The sequence below is a fragment of the Leptopilina heterotoma genome, unplaced genomic scaffold, assembly GCF_015476425.1.
Source record: "Leptopilina heterotoma isolate Lh14 unplaced genomic scaffold, ASM1547642v1 Lhet_24, whole genome shotgun sequence".
Classification (NCBI taxonomy): Eukaryota; Metazoa; Arthropoda; class Insecta; order Hymenoptera; family Figitidae; genus Leptopilina; species Leptopilina heterotoma.
Window position 1 is genome coordinate 1,817,604 of NW_025110956.1, and position 26,002 is coordinate 1,843,605.

The following is a 26,002-nucleotide window of genomic DNA, read 5'->3' on the forward strand; positions in this document are numbered from 1 at the left end:
CAAAGATAATTAATTGACTATACTTTACAAACTTATAACGAACTGACTCGAAAGCAATTAATTATGGTAATGATGCCGGCCGGCTTCCTCTCGCGACGCTTCCTCGAAGATCCAACAGACGAACTCCTAAACCGCTTCACCCATTGGACGCTGGAACCACCGCACACGACGAAACCCAAAACCTCCGGCCCAATCACAAAAGACCCGCGAATATTCAAAATGAATATTAAACGTAAATAACCAAAAAGGAAAATCATAACGAAATGCTTCGTTACAGTTTATTCAATATTATTTCAAAAATTTTAACGCAGTTCTTTGAAAAAATTCAATTATCTTGATATATAATAAAATTTTTTCCCAGAAATTCAATTATTTTCAGGAATTCTAATAAAAATCTTTGCAGAATTCAATTATTTCCAAAGTAATAAAATTTTTCGTAGAAATTCAATTATTTTCAGGAATTTTAAGAAAATTCAATGCAAAATTCAATTATTTCAAAATCTTTCAAAAGTCATAAAATTCTTCTTGGGAATTCAATTACTTTCAGGAATTTTAATAAAATTCATTGCAAAAATCAATTATATTTCCATGAATAAGAAAAGAATTCATCACAAGAATTCAGTTATCTTCACGAGTAGGTAAATAAAATTCATCGCAGAAATTCAATTATTTACAAAAATTTGAAAAAAAAATCTTGCTCACATTTCAATTATCGTTATAAATCGCAAAATTTTTCGCAAAAGAATTCAATTATTTTCAGTACAATTTTAGATTAGATTAGATTTCTTTATTTTGTTCCAGAAAACCATGAGGACAACCATAAAAATACAATAATCTCAAAAATATACATAATAGAAAATTGAATTCCTGCAAAGAATTTAATTATTCTTAAAAATTCTATTATAGTTCGTCGAAAGAATTCAATTATTCTTAAAAATCCTATTAAAATTCGCGGAGAGAATTCAATTATTCAAAAATTTGTTGATAAAATTCTTTATGAGAAATCAATTTTTAGAAACATTCAATTATTCAACAAATTATTTATTTTTGTATTTAAATAATTGAATTCTATAGTAAAATTTTCTAATAAAAATTGATTTAAATATGAATTTCAGTTAGAATTTTAGATATTTTAATGGAATATTATAAGCAATATAGCATGAATTTTTAGAAATAATTGAATTTTTAAATTAATAATTTTTTTTAAAAAGTTTAATTGAATTTCTTGTATAAGTATTATTTCAAGTTTTTATTTTCTAATATATATTTTTATTGAAGAATTTACGAATAATTGAAATTTCGTAAAATTGAATAATGTAAACAAATGGATTTGAAAATTATTTTTGTCAGTAATAATTGGTCCTTAATTTTTCATTTTTGATCCGAAAAGTCCGTATTTTTTATTTTTAAATACTTTAACTGGTTCGAGCCCTGTAAATAGGGTATATTTTTTAAGTTAGAACATAATCGTAAATATATATTGAGATCATTATAAGTTTCTTTGACTTGGTATCCAGTTATCTCAATGAAGTATATTTTTGCTTTGAGTAAAAATTTACTCAAAGTCTTATTACATATTCGTTAAAGTTTTGCAATTGCTGGATAATTTAAAAAAGTTTTTACGATTAATGGTGTCAAATCTTCAAACATGTCATTTTTGTGAAAAAAAATGAACGAAGAGTAAAATTTCAGCGAATGGACTATTGTATCATTCTGAAAAGTTTAAGGCACAAAAAGTAGAGAACGATTTTTTAATATAGTACTTGCCAACTTTTTAGCATGTACAACGAAATCATTATATTAGGTGACGAATAGAATTTATAATTTTACGGGTATATTCTTAATATATTTCACCTAGTTTTAAAGTCTATTCTTGAAACCAAACAGTAGATGAGATATAGACATTCTCAAAGGTGGACTGAACAAGTACTAAATTTTAAATTTCAATTTCCCAGACAAAATGAATTTTATTCTTTTCGGAAGAAACAATTGATTTACCTACTTTAAAAATATATCGTTGTCTTTTTAGGATCTTAAATTTTTTTTTTTGAACTCGAAAATCCAAACTTACGATACTATGTATTTTTAATGTTTGCCCAAGAACATTGAAAAATGTTTTAATAAAACATTCTCTTAAAGAGAAGTCCAATAATAAATATTTAAAAATTCGTAAACTTTAAAAAATTATTCACTTATCATTTCTGTTATACATATTTAATTTTCTGTTTAGATGTCGCATATAATACATAATTATATAAGATTTATATCTCTCTAAAAAAACTGCTCTACTGGAGATATATTTTAAAGCTTTTCGAAGCTTTCCCAACTTTTCCAATAATAACGGTCAAGATTGGAAAACTTAATTTCTATCGAGCACAAAGTCCCTATAACGAAATTTAGTAAAATCAATTTCAAAATATACCTCCGTTCATCTGGTTTGTTGAATTTCAGCAGGAAATTGAGGACAATCCAAACTTTAGTTAGTTTATCAAGAGTGAATTTAAAATTTTTCGAAAAATGTTCTTTTCGAAATCCTTTGTCAATTAAAAAATATTTAATTTCTTTATTCTACAATTAAATTTATAGTCATTGAAAAAATTAATTTCAAAAGCATGTTAATATGTTAATAAATAAATAAATAAATGGTTTTTAGTAAAAAGTTCTAAAATAATATAATCTACAAAATGATTGAATATTACTTTATTTTTCATGCTTTCAATAATATTGAACTTATTGTGAAATATTTTTTTTCTTTGCAGACACGTTCCTAGTTTCGGAACCTCCTGGCGACCAGATTTTTCTGGCAGCATTTCGAGTAATCAGAGGCGATTCTTTTACTCCTGAGTTAGCAGATACGTCCACGGACACATTTAGAATACGTTCCAGAGAATATCGGGATCGTCTAAATCTCATATTCCGAAGGAGCATCTTAAAACTCTCCTTCATTACGTCAGATATTCTCGCTCTTGATGGGTAATTATTTCATCAATTTTATCATTTTAATCTATACACTGAAAAAAAAAATGTATTTGATTCAAATAATCGATTACTTGACTATTGTTATTAAAATATTTACTTGAATCAAATAATATTTATTGGAATCAATTAAATATTTAATTGATAATAGTTACTTATTAATTAACTAATTATAATTAATAACATTAATCGGTTATTTGAATTAAATAATTTTTTTTTCAGTGTAAAAGACAAAACCTCTGGAAACAATTTTTTTTGTAAAAGAAAATCATTGTCAGAAAAACTTTTTTAGGATTGCCACAAAAATTTAACTTTTTCCCTGATCCTAAAGAATATTCTTTATTTTAATTAATTTCTTTAAAAGTAAAATGAAACATTTGAAAACATCAATAACTTCATTTTTAAATAAATATTTAATCGTTATTATTTTTCCATAAGAGTTAAGATTTTCAAAAATTTCAAATTCAAATCTTCTGACATTCAATAACTTATAAAAATATTATTATAAACATGAAGAAGTCGATAATTAATATCTTCATGTTTTATAATAATTTCAATTTCTATAAAATTTTTCAGAAAAAAATTAAAATATTTACAAAATTTTTTATAAAATTCTTCACACGATTTTAATTATTTAAAAAAAATTTAATAAAATTCGTGGCAAGAATTCAATTATTTTCCAATATAAAAAATTCTTTACACGATTTTAATTATTTAAAAAAAATTTAATAAAATTCGTAGCAAGAATTCAATTATTTTCCAATATAAAAAATTCTTCACAGGATTTCAATTATTTTTAATACAATTTTAAGTAAATTCTTTGAAGAATGTATATTTATTTTCAAAAATAATAATTTTTTTTAATAACTTTTGAAAAAGTTCTTTGAGAATTTTCAAATCCGTCTGTTCACAATTCAATTTTACGAATTTTCGATTATTAGAAAATTCTTCAGTTAAATATATATTAGCAAATAAAAATTTCAAATAATTTCAAAAAAAATATCCAATTAAACTTTTTTAAAAAAAATTAATTCTTCTGAATTGTTAGTTGAAAGTACGAAAAATTTATATTTTCTCAAGATTCGGATTTGAAAAATTTTCAAAATTCAATTATTTCTAAAAATCTATGCTATAATACTTTTAAAGATTAAATAATTATCTAAAATTTTAACCAAAATTAATTTTTCTAACAATTTTTATTGGAAAATTTTACAAGAATTTAATTATTCAAATACAAAAATAAATAATTTATTCAATAATTGAATATGTTTCTTAAAATTTAATTTTTACGATGAATTTTATTAACAACTTTTGAAAATAATTAATTTCCTTTAAGGAGTTTAATTAAAATTTTACTGAAAATTATTATATTAAAGAATTTTATAACAATTTTTAAAAATAATTGAAAATTTTTTGAAAAAATTTAATTTTTGCAAAATACAAAAGAAATACAAAAGAATTGAATTCTTGTGATCAATTTTGATATTTATCTAAATAATTGAATTTTGGAAAAGAATTCAAAGAATTTTATTATTTTTGAAAATAATTGAATTTCTGCAATCACGAAATCACAAAAATTTTTTTTAAATGTTTGAATGTAATTAAATTATTCCGAAGAAATTTGTAAATAATTTAATTTCTGTGAAATTTTTATTATTTATGAGAATAATTAAATGTTAGCGTAAAATTTTATCTAAATTTTTTTCAAATAATTTAATTCTTTATTTGGACAATTTTATTAAAATAGTAGATGTTGAAAAATTCTTGAATTGAGGAAAATTTTTGAAGATAATTGAAATTTTGCCAATAATTTCATTAAAATTATTGAAAATAATTGAATTTGGAAGAATTTTATTAATTTTGAAAATAATTGAAATTTTGCCAACCCAAGAATGTTATTAAAATTTCGGAGAAGTATTTTATTATTTAGAACTTTAATGCAAATTTTGACTAGAATTTCTTTTTAAAAATTGAATTTCTTTGAAGAATTTTGTTATTTATCAAGATGATTGTGTTAAAAACTTTTGAAATAATTAAATAATATTAACAAATTCATTCTGGTCAGAAAATAGAAAAAAATTCTTAAGGTTTTGTAATAGAATTCGTGGTAGTTTCATAGTTTATGAGACAAACAAAAAATACATAGAAAATTCAGAATTTTCTTACGAATTCTAGAAATTTAATTTAATAAAAATCCCTTACTTTTCCCTGAATTCCCTGACCTGAGGCAACCTAGTTCTTTTAGAAAACAAATTCCATTAGAAATCTCTTTTTTTAGAAAAAAAGTATTAGAAACTGTTTTTCAGAAAAAGTAAAACCACCTTGCATAAATTCAGTTGAATAAAATTGTTTATTTTTCAAATTGAAAGGAAATTATCAATCTTATCAAAATTATCAAATTATTAATTTGACTTGGATAATTGATAATTTTCTTTTAATTTAAATTATATAATTTTTACTAAGTGATAAATTCACTAAAATATACATATATTGTTTATTTTTTTAAATGATAAGTAAGTGAAAAATTTTTACTATGAAAATGGTTAATAATTATTAGAGAGTAGATTTTATAAAATTAGTCAAGAAATAGTGAAAAATAAGCTATTATTCACAAGTTGACAAATTGAATGTGAAAAATTGAGAAGATGAGGAGTAAGTGCATAAGAAATGTAGCTACAGGCATTAAAAGCCCGTCGAAAACGGGAAAGACAGCTAGCAATTAAATATTCAGTTGAGTTCACACATTTCGCAGCAACGAAATCTTCGGAAAGTCAGATGCTCTCGAATCATTGTCTTGAGAGAGAAAATCGCACTCTCGTATAACTTTCTCGTGGAAGTTATTAGATTTGTAGAGTATATAGAGTTCAAATGTACATGTCGGCAATATGCTGTAGTGCATATATACTGCGTGAAAATTTCTCTGCACCTTATATAGCGTCCAAATAGAAATTGTTTATCGGTTTTATATAGTTTAATATCATAATGGAAGATCACGATACAGCCTGTACATTATACAATAGTTTTATATGCAAGTAAAAGCAAACCTAAGTGCCTGCAACGAGAAGTAAATGGCCAACTCGGGACACACCTTCTTCATGAAATACCATATATTATATAACAATGCAGTTGCAACCGTAGACATAACACCATACAAAAGTCAACATTGTAATTAAAATTACTGAATCTAATATCCACCACATTTTACACAATCTTTAGCAGCTCATTAAACACGAAGCATCTTCGTCATTTCACTCTTATGTAAAACAATATTTATTGCTAATCAACATTACTACTGGAACAGATTTTATTTTACAACATTTTTTACTCTGGTTACTAAAGTTAAAAATACTATTCCGAAAAGAATACAATTTAAAGTTTAAAAAATTACATTTAACCCTCCCTCTCACTAGCATCTAATTTTGTAATACGGTTACTTGCAAGGGAGGAAACTTCGCACCGCTATAATTTATCATGTACGTGTTAAATTAACGTAATGAACATTATGATCGTTCATTTCAACACTTTTTACCATATTGAACTTTCAACTAAATGGGTCAAAATTACTCAAAAATAACAATATTTTTCAATATTTTTATAAATATTTTTGAAAGATTTGAACCAAAATAAAAAATTAACTTTTCTTAATATTTATTGTAAAAATAAAAGATTAATAACATATCAAACAAAATGTAGTACGCGATTAGTGGCATAAAAAGAAGTTACTTTACATCCAAAATTTATGACATTTATATATTAAATTTAGTAACTTGAGAGTAACACATCTACATCATTCCAAAATTGTTTCAAATATAAAAGATGTTTGTTGTAAAAGGTACTGAAATTATGGAATTCTAAACTAAACTAATTCTAAACTCGATAAATAATTTTAAAAAAGTAACAAAAAGTAGCTTTCAAACTAAAAAAAAGTAGTAAAAAAGTAGAGCTATCGAAAAATTAAACTTGACGACCAAAAAAACTCGTTTTGGATACTTCACGAAACTGACAAAAATTCCATTCAAGTTTTTTTATTTTTCTGACTTTTTCCTAATTTTCATCCAAAATAATTACTTCTTCCTTATCCTGCTAATAAATTCAATTCCTGCAACGAATTTTATTATTTATTAAAGAATTTAATAATTACTTATAAAAATAATTTAATTCTTTGAAGAATTTTATAAACATTTTTAAACAATTGATTTCTTTAGACTAATTTTATGCAAATTCTAATATAAATAATTGAATTCTTGAAAAATTTTTATTATTCATGAAAAAAATTGAATTCTTACGCCGATGTTTAAAAAAAAAATTTAAATCATTCAGGGTTGCCACAGGTCAGGGAAATCCGGGAATTCAGGGAAAAGTCAGGGAAAGTAAAATTGGTCAGAGAAAAGTCAGGGATTTTTATTTAAGTAACTGAAAAAATTGAATTTTGGAGAAGTTACAAATGATTGCAGAAATTCAATTATTTTCAAAAGTAATAGAATTCTTCGCAAAAATTCAATTATGTTAAAAAATTTTTAAAAATTCTCGTCAAAATTCAATTATCTTTAAAAATAATAAAATTCTTCTCCAAATTTCAATTATTTTCAAAAATTTTAATAAAATTCTTTGCAAAATTTAAATTATTTTCAAATAATTTTTCTCAATTCAATGATTTTCAATATCTACAGTTTTAATAAAAATTTTCAAAAGAATTCAATTATTTAAAAAAAAAATTTTGATAAAATTCTAAGCAAACTTCGCAATAATTCAATTATTTTCATAAATAATAACATTTTTTACAAAAATTCAATTATTTTCATGAATAATAAAATTCATCATAGAATTTCAATTATTTTAAATACAATTTTAATTGAATTTCTCGTAAAATTTAATTATTCTTGAACATTTTATTAAAGTTTTCTGAAAAAATTCAAGTTTGTTGATAAAATTCTTTATGATAATTTACTTTCGAAAAACATTCATTTATTCAATAAATTATTTATTTTTGTATTTAAATAATTTAATTCTTGTAGAATTTTCCACTAAAAATTGATTTGAAAATTAATATTAGTTAAAATTTTAGATAATAATTGAAAATTAAAAGCATTTTTAAATAATTTAAATAATGTGAAGAATTGTACTATTTATGAAAATAATTGAATTCCTGCATCGAATTTTATTACATTTTTTTAAATAATTGAATTCTTTTGAGAACTTTTATTAAAAAAGTAGATTGTGAAAATATTTGAATTTCAACGAAGAATTTCATTATATTCGTGAAATGTAATTAAATTCTTACAAAAAATTTAAGAGAATAATTCCATTTTTCTAGGAATTTACTTTAAATTGTATTATAAATAATTTAAATCCTCAGAAAAATTTTATAATTTATGAAAATAATGGAATTCTTACAACGAATTTTATCAATTTTTTTTAAATAATTGAATTCATGTGGAAAATTTTATTACTTGTAAAAATAATTGAATTTATGCAACGAATTTTATTACACTTTATTTAAATAATTATATTCTTTTGAAAACTTGTATTAAAAATGTAAATTTTGAAAATTTTTGAATTTCAGCGAAGAATTTCATTATTGGTGAAATGTACCTAATTTAATTCTTGCAAAAAATTTTTGAAGATAATTTTATTTTTCGAGAAATTTATTTAAAATTGTATTAAAAATAATTGAAACCATGTGAAGAATTTTATTATTTATGAAAATAATTGAATTCTTGCTTAGAATTTTATTATAATTTTTGTAATACTTAATTTAATTCTTTTTTGAAAAATTTTATGGAAATTAAAATTTTTATAAAACATGAAGATATCAATTTCTCCGAGTCTTCGACTCGGAGTGATTGATATCTTCATGTTTTATAATAGTATTCTTATAAGTTGTTTAATTTTAAAAATGTTTGAATTTAAATGTTTTGAAGAATTTCAATTCCTATGGAAAAATAATAATTAAATACTTATTTAAAAATTTAGTTATTAATGTTTGCGAATAATTTTACAATTTAAGAAATTCGTAAGTAAATGTAATAGAATGTTTTTTTGAGTATCTAATAGTTTTTAGAGTGAATCAGAATATTCTTTATGGTCAGGGAAAAAGTGAAAATTTATGTCTGGAAATCAGGGAAAAATAAAATTAAATATTTGTGGCAACCCTGTTATTGAATTGTGTTTGGAAATTTTATAAAAATTGTAAATATTGAAAATCATTGACTTGCGAAAAGTTTTTAAAAATAATTAAATTTTACAAAGAATTCTATTAAAATTTTTGAGAATAATTAAAAGTCTGTGTAGTATTTTATTAATTTTTTTTTAAAAATAATTGAATTCCTAAAAAGCATTTTATTATTTATGAAATTAATTGAATTCTTGCTAACGATTTTATTAGAATTTTTAAAAATAATTGAATTTCCCTGAAAATTGTTATTAATATTGAAAGTAATTGAACTATTGTGAAGTATTAAATAAGAATGTTTAAAAGGAATTAAATTTCTCTGAAAAATTTTGTAATTTTTTAAAATAATTGAATTTCCTTGAAAAAATGTATTACTTTTAAAAATAATTGAATTTATCTGATTAATATTGTTATTTATGAAAATAATAATTGAGTTCAGGAATAATTTTGTTATTTATCTTTAATAATTGAATTCTTTCAAACAATTATTTATGTAAATAATTGAATTCTCGGGAAGAATTTAATCAAATCTAAAAGAATTATTGAATTATTTTAAAAACATTGAATTAAAATTATAACTAAAATAATTGATTTCTTTCGAAAAATTTTATTAAAATATTTGAAAATAATTGAATTCCTGTGAAAAATTCTAATATTTTTGTTAATAATAATTAAATTCTTTCAAAGAATTTTAAAAAAAATATTTTTTTAAATAATTGTTGTTTCCGGGGAATTGAAATTAAATGTTTAAGAATAATTAAATTTTGTGAGCAATTCCTGTAAAATTGTATTAAAAATAATTGACATCCTGTAATGAATTTTATGATTTATGAAAATAATTGAATAGTTGCAAAGAATTTTATTAAAATTTTCATTAATAATTTAATTCCTGAAAAAAATTGAATTATTGCGAACAAATTTTATTAAAATGTTTAAAAAGAATTGAATTTCTGTGAAAAATGGTGTTATTTTTGAAAATAATTGAATTCTTCATAAGAATTTTGTAAACATTGTTTTGAATAATTAACTTTTTCGAAATATAATAAATATTATGAAAATTTTATTTTAAATAATTGAATTCTTATGGAAAACTTTTTTGTGAAAATAGTCGAATTTTTCGATTAATTAATTTAAAATAGTGTTAAAAATAATTGAAATTCTTCGATGAGTTTTATTATTTATGAAAATAATTGAATTCTTGCTTAGAATTTTATCAATAACTCTTTTAAAAAATTGAATTTCCATGAAAAATGTTATTATTAGTGAAAGTATTTGAATTATTGTGAAGAATTGTATAACAATTTTGTTAAATAATTGATTGTTTAGAAATTTTTCTGAAAATGCTATTCTAAATTAATTGAATTCCGGTGGAAATTTTATTATTTATGAATATAATTGAATTTTGTTTTATTTTTATCAATTTTTTTTAAATAATTGAATTCTATTTGGAAATTTTATGAAAATACTAGATATTGAAAATAATTAAATTTCGAATATTTTTTGAAAATAATGGAATCGTTTTAAAGAATTTGATTATAATTTTTGAAAATAGTTTTTTGATTTCTAGTATTAGCAAATTTAAAGTAGTCGAAATACTGTTGGGCTTTGTAATTTCAAATAAATAATAGTAGCGTAACTTAAAAAAGTAGTACATATTAGTTGGTTTTAGTAGATGAGTGCGAAGCCTATAATTTTTTATAATTTAAGTCTGTTTAATGGACAAGTTTGGAAAAACGGATTGTAATGTAATTAAACAATAGTGAATTTATAGTAATAATGCAAATTATTAAAAGAAAATAATAATGTAACAAAGTATTTTTGTGCCAATAGAAACTGAATCCAGGAAAAATATTATTGTCCGTAGCTGACTTGTGTTTGAAAACAGATGCACTTACGTTATCAATTTTTTAAATCAATTTGTTCGAGTGTCGAAATGTGCATACCGAATTTGAATTTAACGTTTCAAAAATAAAAACAAAAATAATATTAATATAGCATTTTTTTATAACAAAAATTAATATAATTTAATTAATTTCATAAAATAAAAAACGTTTTTATCATGTTTTAAAAAGTTAAAATTCCCTTTCGAAATAATTTCATATTTCAGTCGCTCATGATGATTTCAAATGAAAATATTATTGTATAAAAAGTTTCATTAATTAAAAGTTTAATATTTATATAGGTAGATGGAATATAAAATGAAAAAGTGTGTCAGAAAATTTTCACTTGTGAAAAATTGAACAAAAACGAAAAATTTTGAATTCGTTAGCGTATTATTAATAGTGTAAATGTAAATTTGCTTTATTTTTCAGAGTGGAGGGTAAAAATATGGTGATCCACTTTGAAGTGAGATTTGATCCAAGATTCCGTACGATTCAAGTATCGGACGTGTTAAATATATTATCTAAGGAGATCAATCCATCTACCTCGAGATATCTCATAAATTTAACAATAGATCCAAAGAGTCTGGAAGTTCAGGAGAATATAAGTGCTCTAAATGCCCAGGTCGCGCTACAAACGACCATCTCGACATTACCACCAACTACGACACCTTCACCTCCAAGAAGATGCAGTCCATTGGAGTTGTCCTATTGCAAAAATCTCCCCTACAATGTCACCTCCTACCCTAATCTAATTGGACATCAGTCTTTGCAGGATGTTGAAGATGATGTCATTGCCTTCAGGTACTGTTAAAACTTATTTTCAAAAAATTCATTAGATTTAATTCATTTAATTTAATAATTTTAGAAATTATTTTCAAATCTGCTTCAAACTTTTGGACAATCAAGGCGCTAGCACAGCTCCTACTGCCTGCCTGCCTGCAGGTTATCATGGTAACACATAAGAGTAAGAGAGTCAGAAAATTCAAATTAAATGTTTTTTCTCTCTCACTCTCATTGCGCCTGCCTGCGCAGGCAGGCAGGCAGTAGAGGTGAGAGTGTACCTTTAATCTTCACTATGTTTTTATCGTGTTTTTATTTATTCCACTCAAACACGGAAAAAAAAGTTCACGAATCTCTCGTGAACTAGTATATCACTTTTGGATGGGACACAAAATTTCAAAATTTTCATTCACTTTTGATTAGAAATGGCGAACGTCAAAGAAAAACTGAAACAAAGTTAATGAATTTTTGATGAACTGTTAATGAAGAGTAGTTCGTCAAAAGTAGAGGTACAAGTTCACGAAAAAATCGTGAACTCGCGAGTGTCAGTAGTATGCGCAGTTCGTAATGCGCATCAAATATGGCTGATCAAGCATTCATCATTCAGTCGGTGTCATCGGTGTTTACATTCGGGAAAATTCTTTGATGAAAGTTATCTTTAGAATCAGTGTTTTTTATTACTTAGTGAATATTTTTGTTTGCTAATTTCCTTTGTGAAACAAATAATTCATAAAATGAATTAAAAGTTACGATAAGGGACTTTTTCTACTTTGCACGGTCCTGAGTTTTACAGCAGACAAAGCTAATCGTTTCGTTTGTCGAAGGACAGTGTATCTAGATTTAGCCGTGGCGGTTAGTTGTTAGAAATATTATGTTATAGGGTATAGGTACTAGGTTCGAATCCCGTGAAGCGAATTACGAATTTTAATGGCGATAAAATTGTGTATTCTGTGTAGTTGGGTGCGTAATAGGCGTCAAGTTATCAAATAAAGTGAAATACTATAAAAAAGTAGTGTCTGGAAATTATTTTTTCTTGTTTTTAGCATTTTTTAAAAGTTCACGAATTTTTCGTTAACTTTGACGAAAAGTTCGGAAACCGTACTATGTTTCTAGTGAAGGAGTTGATGAAATTTTGACGAACTGTGTTTGTTGATTTTCAAGAATTTTGTGTCCCATCCAAAAGTGATATACTAGTTCACGAGAGATTCGTGAACTTTTTTTTTCCGTGAAAGTTCATCTCCAAAACTAAATTTTTATAGAAATACAATTGATTTTTTTACAAATAAAAATAAACATCTTAAGAAGAAGATAATAGTAACATTTCACATGACAAATCAGAAACATAATAACAGAGTGTGTTTGGAGTTAGAATGTTAAATATTATAAATAAATACCCGTGCAGAAATTTCCCTAATGTTATACATACAGGCCTCGAATCAACTTTAACGAACCAAAAAAAGTCGCTTTAGTCGATTAAAAATAGAAAATAAGTAAAAAAAAACCGCTGCCAAGTTGTACATTTTTATAATTTTGGTGTTCATTTCATGAACACTTTGCTTCCTCATAGAAATAATAATAATTAAAATATATAAGAATTACTTTTTATAAAAGGGTTAAAAATCATTAAATCTTGGTCCAAAAAATGTGTTTTTATATATTCTATAAGATGGTAATAATAGTTTAATAATTACACATAAATTAATAAACAAGAATGTTGAACAAATGATATTTTCCACAATTTTTGATTTTTCAAATACCAATAATTTCATAATTTCTGCCCGAATCAGGTTCAAAAATGTGTCAATCGAAGCGTTTTTTAATGCTCTTCAAGTTGGTAATAATTTTTTGAAGTTAATTTTACATAATTTAAAAAAATTTTTATAAAAGTCTTATTTTTCAAAATTTTAGATTTTTAAAAGTTTAATATCTTCGGTTAATATGGACGAAAAATGTTCAATTGGGGCTCAAAAGATGCGTCTGAAAAAACTCTACAAAACTAAATACAAAGCAAAACTAAACTTCTACATTTTTTAACAAAATTTTTAAAAAAGTCTTATTTTCCAAAATTTTTGATTTTTAAAAGTTTAATATCTCCGGTTAATATGGACGAAAAATATTCAATTAGGGCTCAAAAGATGCGTGTGAAAAAACTCTACAAAACTAAAGAAAAAGATTTATAAGTGTCCTAACATTTTTTTAAGTTATGTCCAAAAAAACGTTTTTTTACAAAATGAAAAATGCAAAAAATAGTTGAACTTCATGAATCGGGCTGAAAATACTCTCATTTTATGTCCCCCGGGGAGACCTACAATTTAAAAAAAAATTGAGGCCTTTAGCTCTTTCTCGTTCTGAGATATTGAGGCAAATGTAATGTTAGTACACACACACACACACATCGGGACTAATTTTTAAAATCCGTTTTTTTGAACTTCGGAGATCAAAATACGTCGAAATTTTTTTTTATTTATTTAGAACATTTATACGGGGAGTTCCTGTGCATATATAAAGTACTAAAGTGTTAGACATATTAAAAAAAAACTTATAAATATGTCAAAAAATGACAATCCAAAATTTTGCTAATACAAAGCTTCCTTTATGAGGAAGCAAAAGTCGTTTATTTAATTCATTGTTGTCACAAAAAATTATATTTTGTATTTCCCTGATTCTTCACTGATTTCTAAATTCAATTAATCAAAAATCGAATAAGTTTTGCTAAATAAATATTTAAATACTTCTTATTTCCTTTTTCACGAAAAATAAAATTTTAAAAATTTCAACTTTTGAAATTTATTAATATTTCTAAAAATTACAACTATAACCCTTCCAAAATTCAATTATTTTCTACAATTTTGAAATAAACTTCATCTCTTAATTTTTAATAATTTTCTGAATGTTCTTCGAGAATTTAATTATTTCAATATAAAGATTCAATTTTTTATAATAATTGAAACTAGAAGGCTTAAACCAGTGAAAGTATTTAAAAATACGGACTTTACGGACCTAAAATGAAAAATTACGGACCATTTGCTGACAAAAATATAACCAGTCAGAGTCAAATAAGAGAACATTTTACTTAAAACTATAAATTACATTTTTCATAACTATAAAACATGAAGATATCATAAGATCGATTTTTTCATGTTTCATGTTTTCATTATTTACAAGAATTTTCAACTAAAATTCTTTTTTAAATCAATTATTTTTAATAATTTTCAAAAAAGCTCTTTGACAATTTTCAAGTATTTTACAATATTTAGTTTTACGAAATTTCAATTATTCATAAATTCTTCCTATATTAGAAAATAAATAGTATTTAATATTATTTCAAAAAATTCACGCTATTTAATATTCAATTATTAGGTATCTAAAATTTTAACTGAAATTAATTTTTAAATCAATTTTTATGAGAAAATTCTACTAGAATTCAATTATTTTAATACAAAAATTAATTATTTATTGAAAAATTAAATATTTTTTAAAACTGAATTCTCATATAGAATGTTATTAATAAATTTTGAAATAATTGAAATCTTTTGACAAATTTTAATAAAATTTTTAAGAATAATTACATTTTTTTAAGGAATTTGATTAAAATTGTATTAAAAATAATTGAAATTCTGCAATGAGTTCTATTATTTATGAAAATAATTGAATTTCTAATAAGAAGTTTCTATTTACCAAAATAATTGAATCCCTGTAAAAATTTTATTATATTTCTAAAAATTATTGAATGATTGCGAAGAAATTTATTAAAAAAATTTGTAAATAATGAAATTCCTGGGAAATTTTATTATTATTTTTTTTAAATAATCGAATTTTATTAAAATAGTAAATTTTGAAAATCATTGATTGAGGAAGATTTTTGATAATAATTGAATTTTCGTGAAGAATCTTATCATTTTTAATGTAATTAAAAACTTGACGAGAGTAAAAAAAATTTTTCAAATAATTGAATTTTAGTGACGAGAATTTTGAAAAAATTTTGAATATAATTGAATTTTTTCGAAAAGTTTTATTACTTTTGAAAATAATTGAATTTCTGCAATCATTTGTAATTTCTCTAAAATTATTCAAATTATATCGTACAATTTACGAACTTTTCGTCCTTTTTCTATCAAATTACGGACTTTACGGACCGTTTTTAAAAAAACGGACTTTTATGTTCTACAAGCAAAGTTACGGACTTTTACGGTATTTACGGACCTAGTTCAAGCCCTGAAACTGTCTATTTTTCTTTTTAAAGATATTAAGGTAGAATATTTTCAAAAAATTTTAATAAAGAAATTCTTAAAATTTTTTAAAAATATTTCTAAATAATTTTTGAAAGACAATATTTTTTCACTTACATACAATTAAAAAATGTCCAAAAAATTGAAATTTAGTCAAATATTTCAAAAAATAATTGAAATTTGGTAAAATCTTTAAAAAATAATTGAAATTTGATAAACAATTTTTAAAATAATTGAATTTTAAAAAAATATAAAAAAATAATCAAATTTTTGAAGAATTTTAATTAAAAATGATTTCTCCGAAATTTTAACAAATCTAAAAAAGTAAATTTAAAAAAATTTTTACTTTACTTTGTTCGAAGGTATTTGAATCTTGAAGAATTATGATAAAACAATTTGAATAATTAGTTTTTTATAAATATTCTAATGTAATTTTTCGAAAATAATTGAATTTCTAAAAAGAATTTTTGTATAATTTAAAAAATAACTAATTAATTTTTTGAAGGATTTTAATTAAAAATTTTAAACATGATTTTTTTCTCCAAAATGTTAAAAATAATTCTAAAATGTTATTATTTTTTTATGTATTTGAATTTTCGGAAATACGTAATCGAAAATATTGAAAATAATTGAATTTTAAAAAATTAGAATGAAAAAATTGTGTAAATTAGTTTATTCAAAAATATTTTAATATTATTTTTATAATCTTCCTTTTCAATAATTTTCATTTTTATTAAATTTACACTTAAAGATTTTTCATTAAAATTTTTGAGAATTCAATTATTTCCAAAATTTTCAATTAAAATTCTTTAAAAGTTAATTGTCAAAAATTTTAATAAAATACTTGGAAAAAATAATTTATTTTCAATCAAATTTTTCAACAATTATTCAAAATATTTTTAATTGTATATTTCGAAAATTTAATTAGAAAAATTATTCAAAAGTAATTTTTTTATGATTTGTCTATTATACTTTTCATACTAATAAAAATCGAAATAAGTTGCAGTTTTACTAAAAATGTGGTATTTTGTTGCAAAATTTGGAAGAAAGATCGAAAAAGTCGCAATTTTTTAATATAAGTCGATAAATGTAGCATTATTTGAAAATAGTCGAAAAAAGTCAAATAAGTCATTATAATATCCGAGGCCTGTACTACATATTATAAATTGCAACCTGAAATTATAAGCCAAAGTTATAAACATTTTTAAAAATCTAAGCTTTGAAAAAATTACTTTTTGTGTTTTTTTATATTGAGTTCGTAATAATGAATGTCAAAAATGCAATTTATAATATTCATGAAATGAAAATTTTAATGAGGAAGCAAAGTGTTCATAAAAGAAACACAAAAATTTCAGAGCTTTAACTTTGATGCGGTTTTTATGTACATACTTGAAGATTTAGGGCTTCCACAAGTTCCAATCTAGCGTTGACAGATATAACACCAATTTTAAATAATGTGTGGGATAGAGGGATTATCGAAAAATTCGAGAATTTTATGAAAGCTCGCACTTTCCACTTTAACGAAAAAAAAAAAATAAATGATAACCGCATCTGCGGGATGGGGCATTTTAAAAAGTCCGGTAGAAAAAGTATTCAGCAGAGTTGTTTTTTATTGGGAGTATAAGCAGATTCTCAATGTGGTTTCGACACCAAACTTTTTGATCGTCCCGAATACTTTTCTCTTTTTGTGATTTAATAGAGCTTTTATGAGCAAAATTCACAAGATAAAAAGTGTGAGTATTTTTTAACATAAAATCAAAGATTTTCAAAAAGTTTTTTTTTTAATTTTCAAAAAGAAATGTTGCCTATTATAATTTGGAAAAACTGACACCGAAAACGGCGAAAACATACGAATTATTAGAGTTGTGCAAAAAGCTCGAATAGCCAAGTCAAACCAACATTTTTACGAGTTGAGCCAAATGTTTGGATCATTTATTTTTTTTTAAGAAATTTTAATACCTTTTTTTGGAAAAATGGCCATTTTTATGATAGATTTATCGACAGATATGAGGAAAAAAATTATATTTTATCAAAAAGTTTGCTTTTGTAGATAGGAGAACGTTTTTACCATATTTTTGAAAATTTATGATTTTCTGAATTAAATGGTCAATCACAAATCTGTAAAGTACGTAATAAAACGTACTTTACAGATTTTTGATTGACCATTTTATGAGTATTGCATGAGTATGGATGTGCAAAATAAATATATTTTTTAAATTTTATTAAAAAATGGTGGCTGTGCAGCATTTCATTAGAAAGCGTCTCGTTATAGGATTCCATAGCCAGACAACTAACGTCCTTAATTTTTGATCTGGAAAAAACGTAAATGTTGTAATTTTCTATACATCAACAGCTATCGACTCTCGAAGGTTTTTTTATATAACTTACTTTTATTTTTAACAACAATTTTTAGATTTTTTTTTTGAAAATTGTCATTTTTTTGTTCAATTACGCACCATTTTGCAAAAAATCAAAATATCGAAAAAATCGTATGTGTGTCGATAGCTGTTGATGTATAAAAATGACAACATTTTGGTTTTTTTAAAATTAAAAAGTGAGGACGTTAGTATTGTCCGGCCATGGAACCCTAAGATACAGACGCCTTTCAATAAAATGCTATACCGCAGCCATTTTGTAATGAAATTTTTTTTGAAAAAATAAAGTTTGCATATCAATACTCATGGAATAAAATGTAATTTACAGATTTTTAATTGACCATTTCATTGAGCCAAAAAAAATCCATAAAATATGCCTAATTTTCGTGATTTCCCCCCTCATCATGTCTGCAACTACTACAAAAGCAAACTTTAAAAAGAATATGTATATTTTCCCTTTATTTTAATGAATAATAAATAGAAAAATCGTTATATAAACCCAGGCGCAAAATTTTTTCGTTTTTTTGTTGAGCTGTGTAATCAACTTCAGTCATAAATAAAAAAATATTTTTTTCTTTTACACAACATATTGAAATTTTCACATAATAATGCCAGTTTGCAGGCGGTTGGCAGACGGATCCCAACTATTACCGCTATTCCACACTCGGTATACATACGTGCTCCGATCTGCGCCGGTTGTAAATTTCCGCCTGGGTGTAGACTAAAATTAAGTTTTAGAAGAACGAAAGAAAATATTAGATATTTTCACGACAGAATATCAAATATATTTTCAGTTTTCAATCTCAAGTTAGAAAATTTACTCGATTTCACTGCGTAACTCAAATCCATTTGTTTTGGAAGATACACTACCTATTATAGTAGAAACTCCGAAATGTGATAATAATAAAAGTAATAGTTTAGAAATCAAAGAAAAAATTTTTTAAAGCTGTAAAAATGAATAGAATCAAATAATCTTTACAGAATATTAAAGAGATTTTCTTACTCTAATTCAATATTATTTTTATTTTTTTATTCGTTATAAATTCAGTAATTTTTGCGGAACCGGAGTTTACATACATTTTATGTTATGCTACTATTTGGTTACTTTTTTAGATTTCAGCCACTAAAAACTACTATTTTTTTTTTTTAGAACTTCCACTGCTTTAAATTTACTAATACTAGAATTAAAAAAACTATTCTCAAAAATTATAATCAAATTCTTTAAAACAATTGAATTATTTTCGTCGAGTTTTTTTCGTCGTCAAGTTTAATTTTTCAATAACTACTTTTTTACTAGTTTTTTTAGTTTAAAATCTACTTTTTGATACTTTTTTAAAAATAAATTATCTAGTGCGCAGTCTGTATTTCTTTTAACATAAATACAACTTGTTAACTTGATAATATAAATATAGTAAGTAAAATTACACTAAATATTTGAATAAAAATAATGAAAATCCATGAATACGTAAACTTTGGTTACGAATAACAATAAATAGTGGGAAACTTATTAATAAAATATTTTTACACAAATTTATCAATGAAAATTTGGAAACAACACAAAAAAATTAGTTTTTGAGATGAACTTTCGAATGGAATAAATAAAAATACGATTAAAATAGGCTTTGTGTAAAATAAAGCATATTAAATTTGATGATTTCAGTGTGAAGAATCGTCAAAAGTGCATTTTTTGGCCTTTTCCAATTAAATCATAACTTTTGTTTAAAAAAATAAATTTTTTTCAATTACGATATTACTAAAAAACATAGTAAAGATTAATTATTGTGCATTATTATTAAACAACTGACAACAATGTAGAATAAAAAACAATTATTAAAAAATTTTTCTCAGATATTTTAAGGAGCGATATTTCTAAAGAAAGAAATGAAAATGAATTGTTTTAAGTACACCATCGGAACAGTTGTGGAACAAAATGTAAAGATATAAATTTCTTCTTCTTATTTTGATAAATCTTTTTTTGTGATAAATTGTTTACAACTTTAGAAGAAATAAATTCTGATTTCAGTGTAAATACCATTTCAGTGTACCTACGTATATTGTTCGCTTGCGTAAACTAAAGTTTTGTCAATAATGTAAGAACAAATGGTAAAACATGTTTTAGGTTAATTAAATGAAATTTGATGTTTTCCTCAGGGAATTAGTCGATTCCGAATGCTACAGACTGGCTTACGATTTTGTGTGCCAAGCTCTTCAACCAGCTTGTTCCCCAGGAGAGTTTGAAGATGTTTTACATTTGCCTTGCAGAAGCTTTTGCAAGGAATTTTGGTCTGGTTGCGGCAGTCGTTTACCCGAAAAATTAAAGCGAGCTTTAGATTGCTCCAATTTTCCAGAATATGCCGATTTGGGAAGCTGTCGACCAAAACCAGGTAAAGCTCATTGTCATTTTTATTACAAAATCAATATTTATATAAAATAATAATCTTATTGTAGGGGAACATAGTCTAGGTCGGCCACCTTTTTGACTTTTGTTTATAACTTTTTTTTAAAAATGAATTTGGACAATTGAAGTATATGGTTGGAAAGTCCTGTTTAATAGGAACATTTTTTCTGTACAAAGTAAATTGACAGGTTTAAAAATGAAAAAGTTATAAAGATTTAAAAAAAAAAAAATTTGTAGTCCAGGTTGGCCATTACAGTCAAGGTCGGCCATGTTTAAAATTCAAAGGGCATTAATCGTTAAAAAATAAAATAACATGTTTGGAGTTACGGAAAATTGATTCTTTATTGTTTACAGTTTGTAACTTAATGAAATAACAAAATAATAACAATAAACAATATAAAAAAATAAATATAAATAAAAAAAAGTTTTGCACTAAAATATTAATAAAATTAAATAAAAATATTAATAAGATGATCAATTATATTATGAGTTATACAGAATTGCAGTTTTTGCAAATGAAGTAGCTCGTCCTCAACTTTGCGCATTTTAAACACATAGTGGCCGACCTTGACAGTAAGTAACATTACCGAATTGTTGTAACCATAAAGAAATACGTTTCGGGATTCGATTTTTTACTTTGTTTTCCTTTCAACCATGAGTCCCACAAATTTTCTGCATACTTGCCTTGACGATTCAATTTGTTTTTTTATCTTTTATTAATGGTTTTTCACATTATGCACAAAACTTTTTTTGAGCTTTTTTTGTACCGACGTCACAGAAAACACAGTTTTCGATTTTCCGAAAATGTAATTGAACAAAAAGTTAGGTTTCACTAAGACAAGCATCGACAAAAATGCGCGTAGGTGGCGCTAGTGAACTTGACAAAAAAACGCGAGTGGCCTACCTAGACAGTAGGCCAACCTTGACTACATTCCCCTATTTATTCTTTCAATCAGAATGAATATTCTGACTCTAAGTTTTTTTAGAAATAAAGTGAAAAAATGTTTATAAATTCGATTTGTTAATTGCAATTTTTAATTGAAAATAAAACTGACTTTAAAAGATTTTCATAAAATGAGGGAAAACAATTACATTCTTTTTACAAAATTTTTAGTTTCCTGAGTAGTCAAAATTCTATAATTTCTGTTTTTTAAACACAATTTTTAACGAAATTAAATTATAATTTTCATTTAGAAATTAATGAAAAAAATTTGCATAACTTCTATTTCATAATCAAAATTTGTATAAAAAATTTTAAAAATTTTTAAAAACAAAAAAAAAATAAGAAAAAATTAAACATGAAGTTATTTTAAAATAATTCTTAATAGTGTTGATATGGAAACTGTACATACATAAAATGTTACATGTTAGTTCTGATTTGTCGATATTTTTTAGAAAAACTGTAATCAATACAGAGCTCAATGTTTCAAGTTCTAAACAAACTTATTTTCACGAAATAACTTTAAGAGTTATGGGACTTTCGAAAGTTGAATTCAAATTTTTGTCTGTTTATCGAAAAGAATTTCTTTGGAAATTCTAAATTTTGGACTCTCTCCAGATAGCACACAAGTTTGCGGCAAACAATAAAATAAATTTGACCTTACAAAGTACATATATGTACTTTCATTACCTTTTAAGAGTTATAAATAAATATTATAACTACATACAGATACATTCGAAATTTCCTACTTTTCAAAATGTTTATTCTATTCAAAACTAAAGTTTTTTTCTTTTTTTAATTTTATTAACATTCTTTAAAGAAATGTACATAAAAATTTTGTTTATTTTTTTATGTAATTTTCTATTGTATATTTATTGTTGAGTCTTTCGAAAAATACACAAATCTTAAACTAAAAGAAATAAATGCAGAAATAAGAAAAATTATTAAATAATCTAAATTATTTGGCATAAGAATTTTGAGGGAAGTTAGTGAATTTTTAAATAAAATTATATACATTATCATGATTAACGTTATTTTTTCCAATATATAATTCAAATTAAATAAAACACTAAAATTAGGTAAAATTAAAGTGATCTCTAAATAAATATTAAATATAAGATACAGATCAATTTTAATAAATTTTAAATGTGTTACTAATATAACTGAGATATTAAAAACAGCAATTACCTATGTAATTTTCAAATTGTTTTGGGTTAATTTTTTTGACTTTATTAAAAAATAAAAATAATTTTAAAAAACTTTTATATAACTATAATTTTTATAAAAATACACTTTTAAAAATAGTGTAAATACTGTAAAAATAGAAAGTTGCTCTAAATGGGAATCGAGATGGGAATCAATCATTAAATCAGTGCAGTACTATTGATATTCAATTATTTGTTAACTTTAATATTTTTAAAAAAATTGTTTAAAAATATTATAGTTAACAAATGTATAACTTTCTGAATTTTTAAATATATTCATCAGAGTTTATATTTTTGTATGCGAAAGTAAATTAAAACTTACTTTCTAACAATTCTTGATAAAAAAATTATAATAGGTACTAATAGTTTATTTTTTAAAAAAAACTTAATTAAACTGTTTCATTTTTACGAGTCAAGAACACTTGTTTCAGAAATTAACCAAAAGTATAAGTAGTTGTTTTTAAATATAAAAAAATAAACTTTTTTTGGCATTTTGTAGAACACATTAAACCATTTAATTCAAAAAGTCCGATTTTTTGGCCCAAATTTAAACTTCGCGTTTTACGAGAATGTATATTTTTAAAAAAATTGGCACTCGAAAAAGAATAAAAATAAAATATCGTGTTCAAAATGTTTGCACCATTTTTATTTCTCAATTACAATATTTTAACAAAATTCCAGGTTATTTTCATAAATAAAGGAACAAACTTTTTATGAATCACCTTTTTTTCAAAATTTTAAGGAAAAAAGTTCTATAGTTTCTTTTTGTTAATCACGATTTTAAACGAAATTATATATATTTTTTTAGAAATGAATAAAAAAATTTGCATAATTTCTATTTCTTTAACACAATTTTATTAAAAAATCTCAAGTAGGGTAAAAATGTGTCAATTACTACGGATGCTTTAATTACTGCGGATATTAAGAAATGTTTATTATTTACTATTTAAGTTGTTATAAATGTTTCAAAATGATTGGAAAAATTGTTTTAAAAATTTCTTAATGTACATTAGACGCTACTTAATAACTTTAAATAATTTTTGTTTTAATAATGTACTTTCAGAAGGTTTTAATTTTTGTATAAATATCTAAATAACATTAACTATTAGTAATGTAAGTTATAAGTCTACTTCCTTCAATATGAATGTCGTATTTTCTATTCAAAGGCAACTTGCCTGGAACCGCACAGTAATTGACACAATTATCCTACATTTTTAAAAAGAGTTAAAAAAAGTTTGCATAATTTTTATTTTTTATTCACGAGACTTTTAAGAAAATTCAATTTTTTCAATAAACGAAAAAATGGCATAATTTATATTTTATAATTCACAATTTTTGTAAAAAATTTTTAGTTTTTCTTTCTTTGGAAAAATATTTTAAATAATTTTTGTGATTACACAAATTTTCTAATTTTTTTTTTTTTGTTTGTGTTATAAAGAAAGAGGCGCATGATTATTCTCTAAATGTCATTTGACCGAACTGTCATATTACCGAATTGCATTTATATGAACTGTTATTTTAACGAAATGTCACTTTTGCAAATCGTTATTTTTACGAATTGCCACTTTTGCGAAAAGTCATTTTTGCGAAATATCATTTTAACGAATTGTCATTTTCACGAATCGTTATTGTTCCGAAATGTCATTTTTTCGAATTGTCATTTTTACGAAATGTCACTTTTACGAATTGTCACTTTTGTGAAAAGTCATTTTTTCGAATTGTTATTTTTACGAAATGACATTTTTGCGAATCGACATTTTTTCGAATTGTCACTTTTGCGAATCGTCATTTTTACGAATTGTCACTTTTGCGAAAGTGATTTTTTCGAATTGTCATTTTTACGAAATTTCACTGTAGCAAATTTTCGCAAAAATGACAATTCGCAACAGTGAAATTTTGTAAAAATGATAATTCGAAAAAATGGCAGTTTGCATAAATGACAATTCGCAAAAGTGACAATTCGTAAAAATAGCGATTCGCAAAAATAACATTTCGTAAAAATGACAATTCGAAAAAATGACGATTCGCAAAAGTGACAATTCGAAAAAATAACTTTCCGCAAAAGTGACAATTCGTAAAAATATCGATTCACAAAAGTGACATTTCGTAAAAATGACAATTCGAAAAAATAGCAGTTCGCATAAATGAAAATTCGCAAAAATGACTTTTCGCAAAAGTGGCAATTCGCAAAAGTAACATAAAGAGCAATAAAGATTACTGACGATATTAACAAAATAATAAATATTTATTATTGTAAATTGATTACCCTCTCAAGTATTTTGATTTGCGAACTATTTAAGTACAGAATGGATATGTAAATATTGCTAGCCAAAATTAACTTTTTGTTAGAATGGTATGTTTCGATTTTTGCGCCGAAATATATAGACGCAATATCGAATGAATATAAAGAAAAATAAAACAAGACTATTTAGATGCATGGTAGTCGAATGTTGGCATTATTCCCAACTGTGCACTGCATTAGCCTAATATTTTAAATGTTGATTAGTTTGAGTGTTTCTCTTGTCAGTGAATGAAAACAAGGGAAAATATTTACAATGTTTTAAAAGATTTTCTTCTTGTGATTACCACAAATGGTTCACTTGGAGAAATATATCTGGAACATCAATTTACTTTCTCTGCAATATTGACTCAATCTAATCGGTTGCTATTTGGATACAGAAATACACTTTATTTTATTCTTGCATGTAATGGTAATTGTTCTATTTACTGATTTTTAGGTTGTGTGGAGGAGTTAAAGGAAAATGCATTGTCTCCAAGAATCTGTGATGGAATTGTAGACTGTCCAGATTTAAGTGACGAAAAAAATTGTGCTTATTGTCGAGATGGTTATATGCACTGTGGAGTGGGAAGAACTTGTATTCCAAAGACAAAAAGATGCGATGGAAAGAGAGATTGTCCTAATGGGAGTGACGAAAAAGACTGCTGTTAGTATAAAGTTTGCTTCTAATTGCAAGTTATTGTGATTGTAATTGAAAATTTAAATTCTTAATTTATTTCACTAACTCTTTGATGATATTGACTGA

The 26,002-nt window shown here is 23.7% G+C and overlaps 1 protein-coding gene across 1 annotated transcript in view; it reads left to right on the forward strand.

Annotated features, from left to right (window-relative positions):
- Window positions 1-26,002, forward strand: part of LOC122502953 (atrial natriuretic peptide-converting enzyme-like) — a 120,191-nt gene that overhangs the window by 88,463 nt on the left and 5,726 nt on the right. The window contains exons 4-7 of the mRNA XM_043613313.1: window positions 2,760-2,973; window positions 11,461-11,832; window positions 20,567-20,799; window positions 25,697-25,903. Of these exons, the coding sequence (XP_043469248.1) occupies window positions 2,760-2,973; window positions 11,461-11,832; window positions 20,567-20,799; window positions 25,697-25,903 (1,026 nt within the window). The remainder of the gene's footprint in view (window positions 1-2,759; window positions 2,974-11,460; window positions 11,833-20,566; window positions 20,800-25,696; window positions 25,904-26,002) is intronic.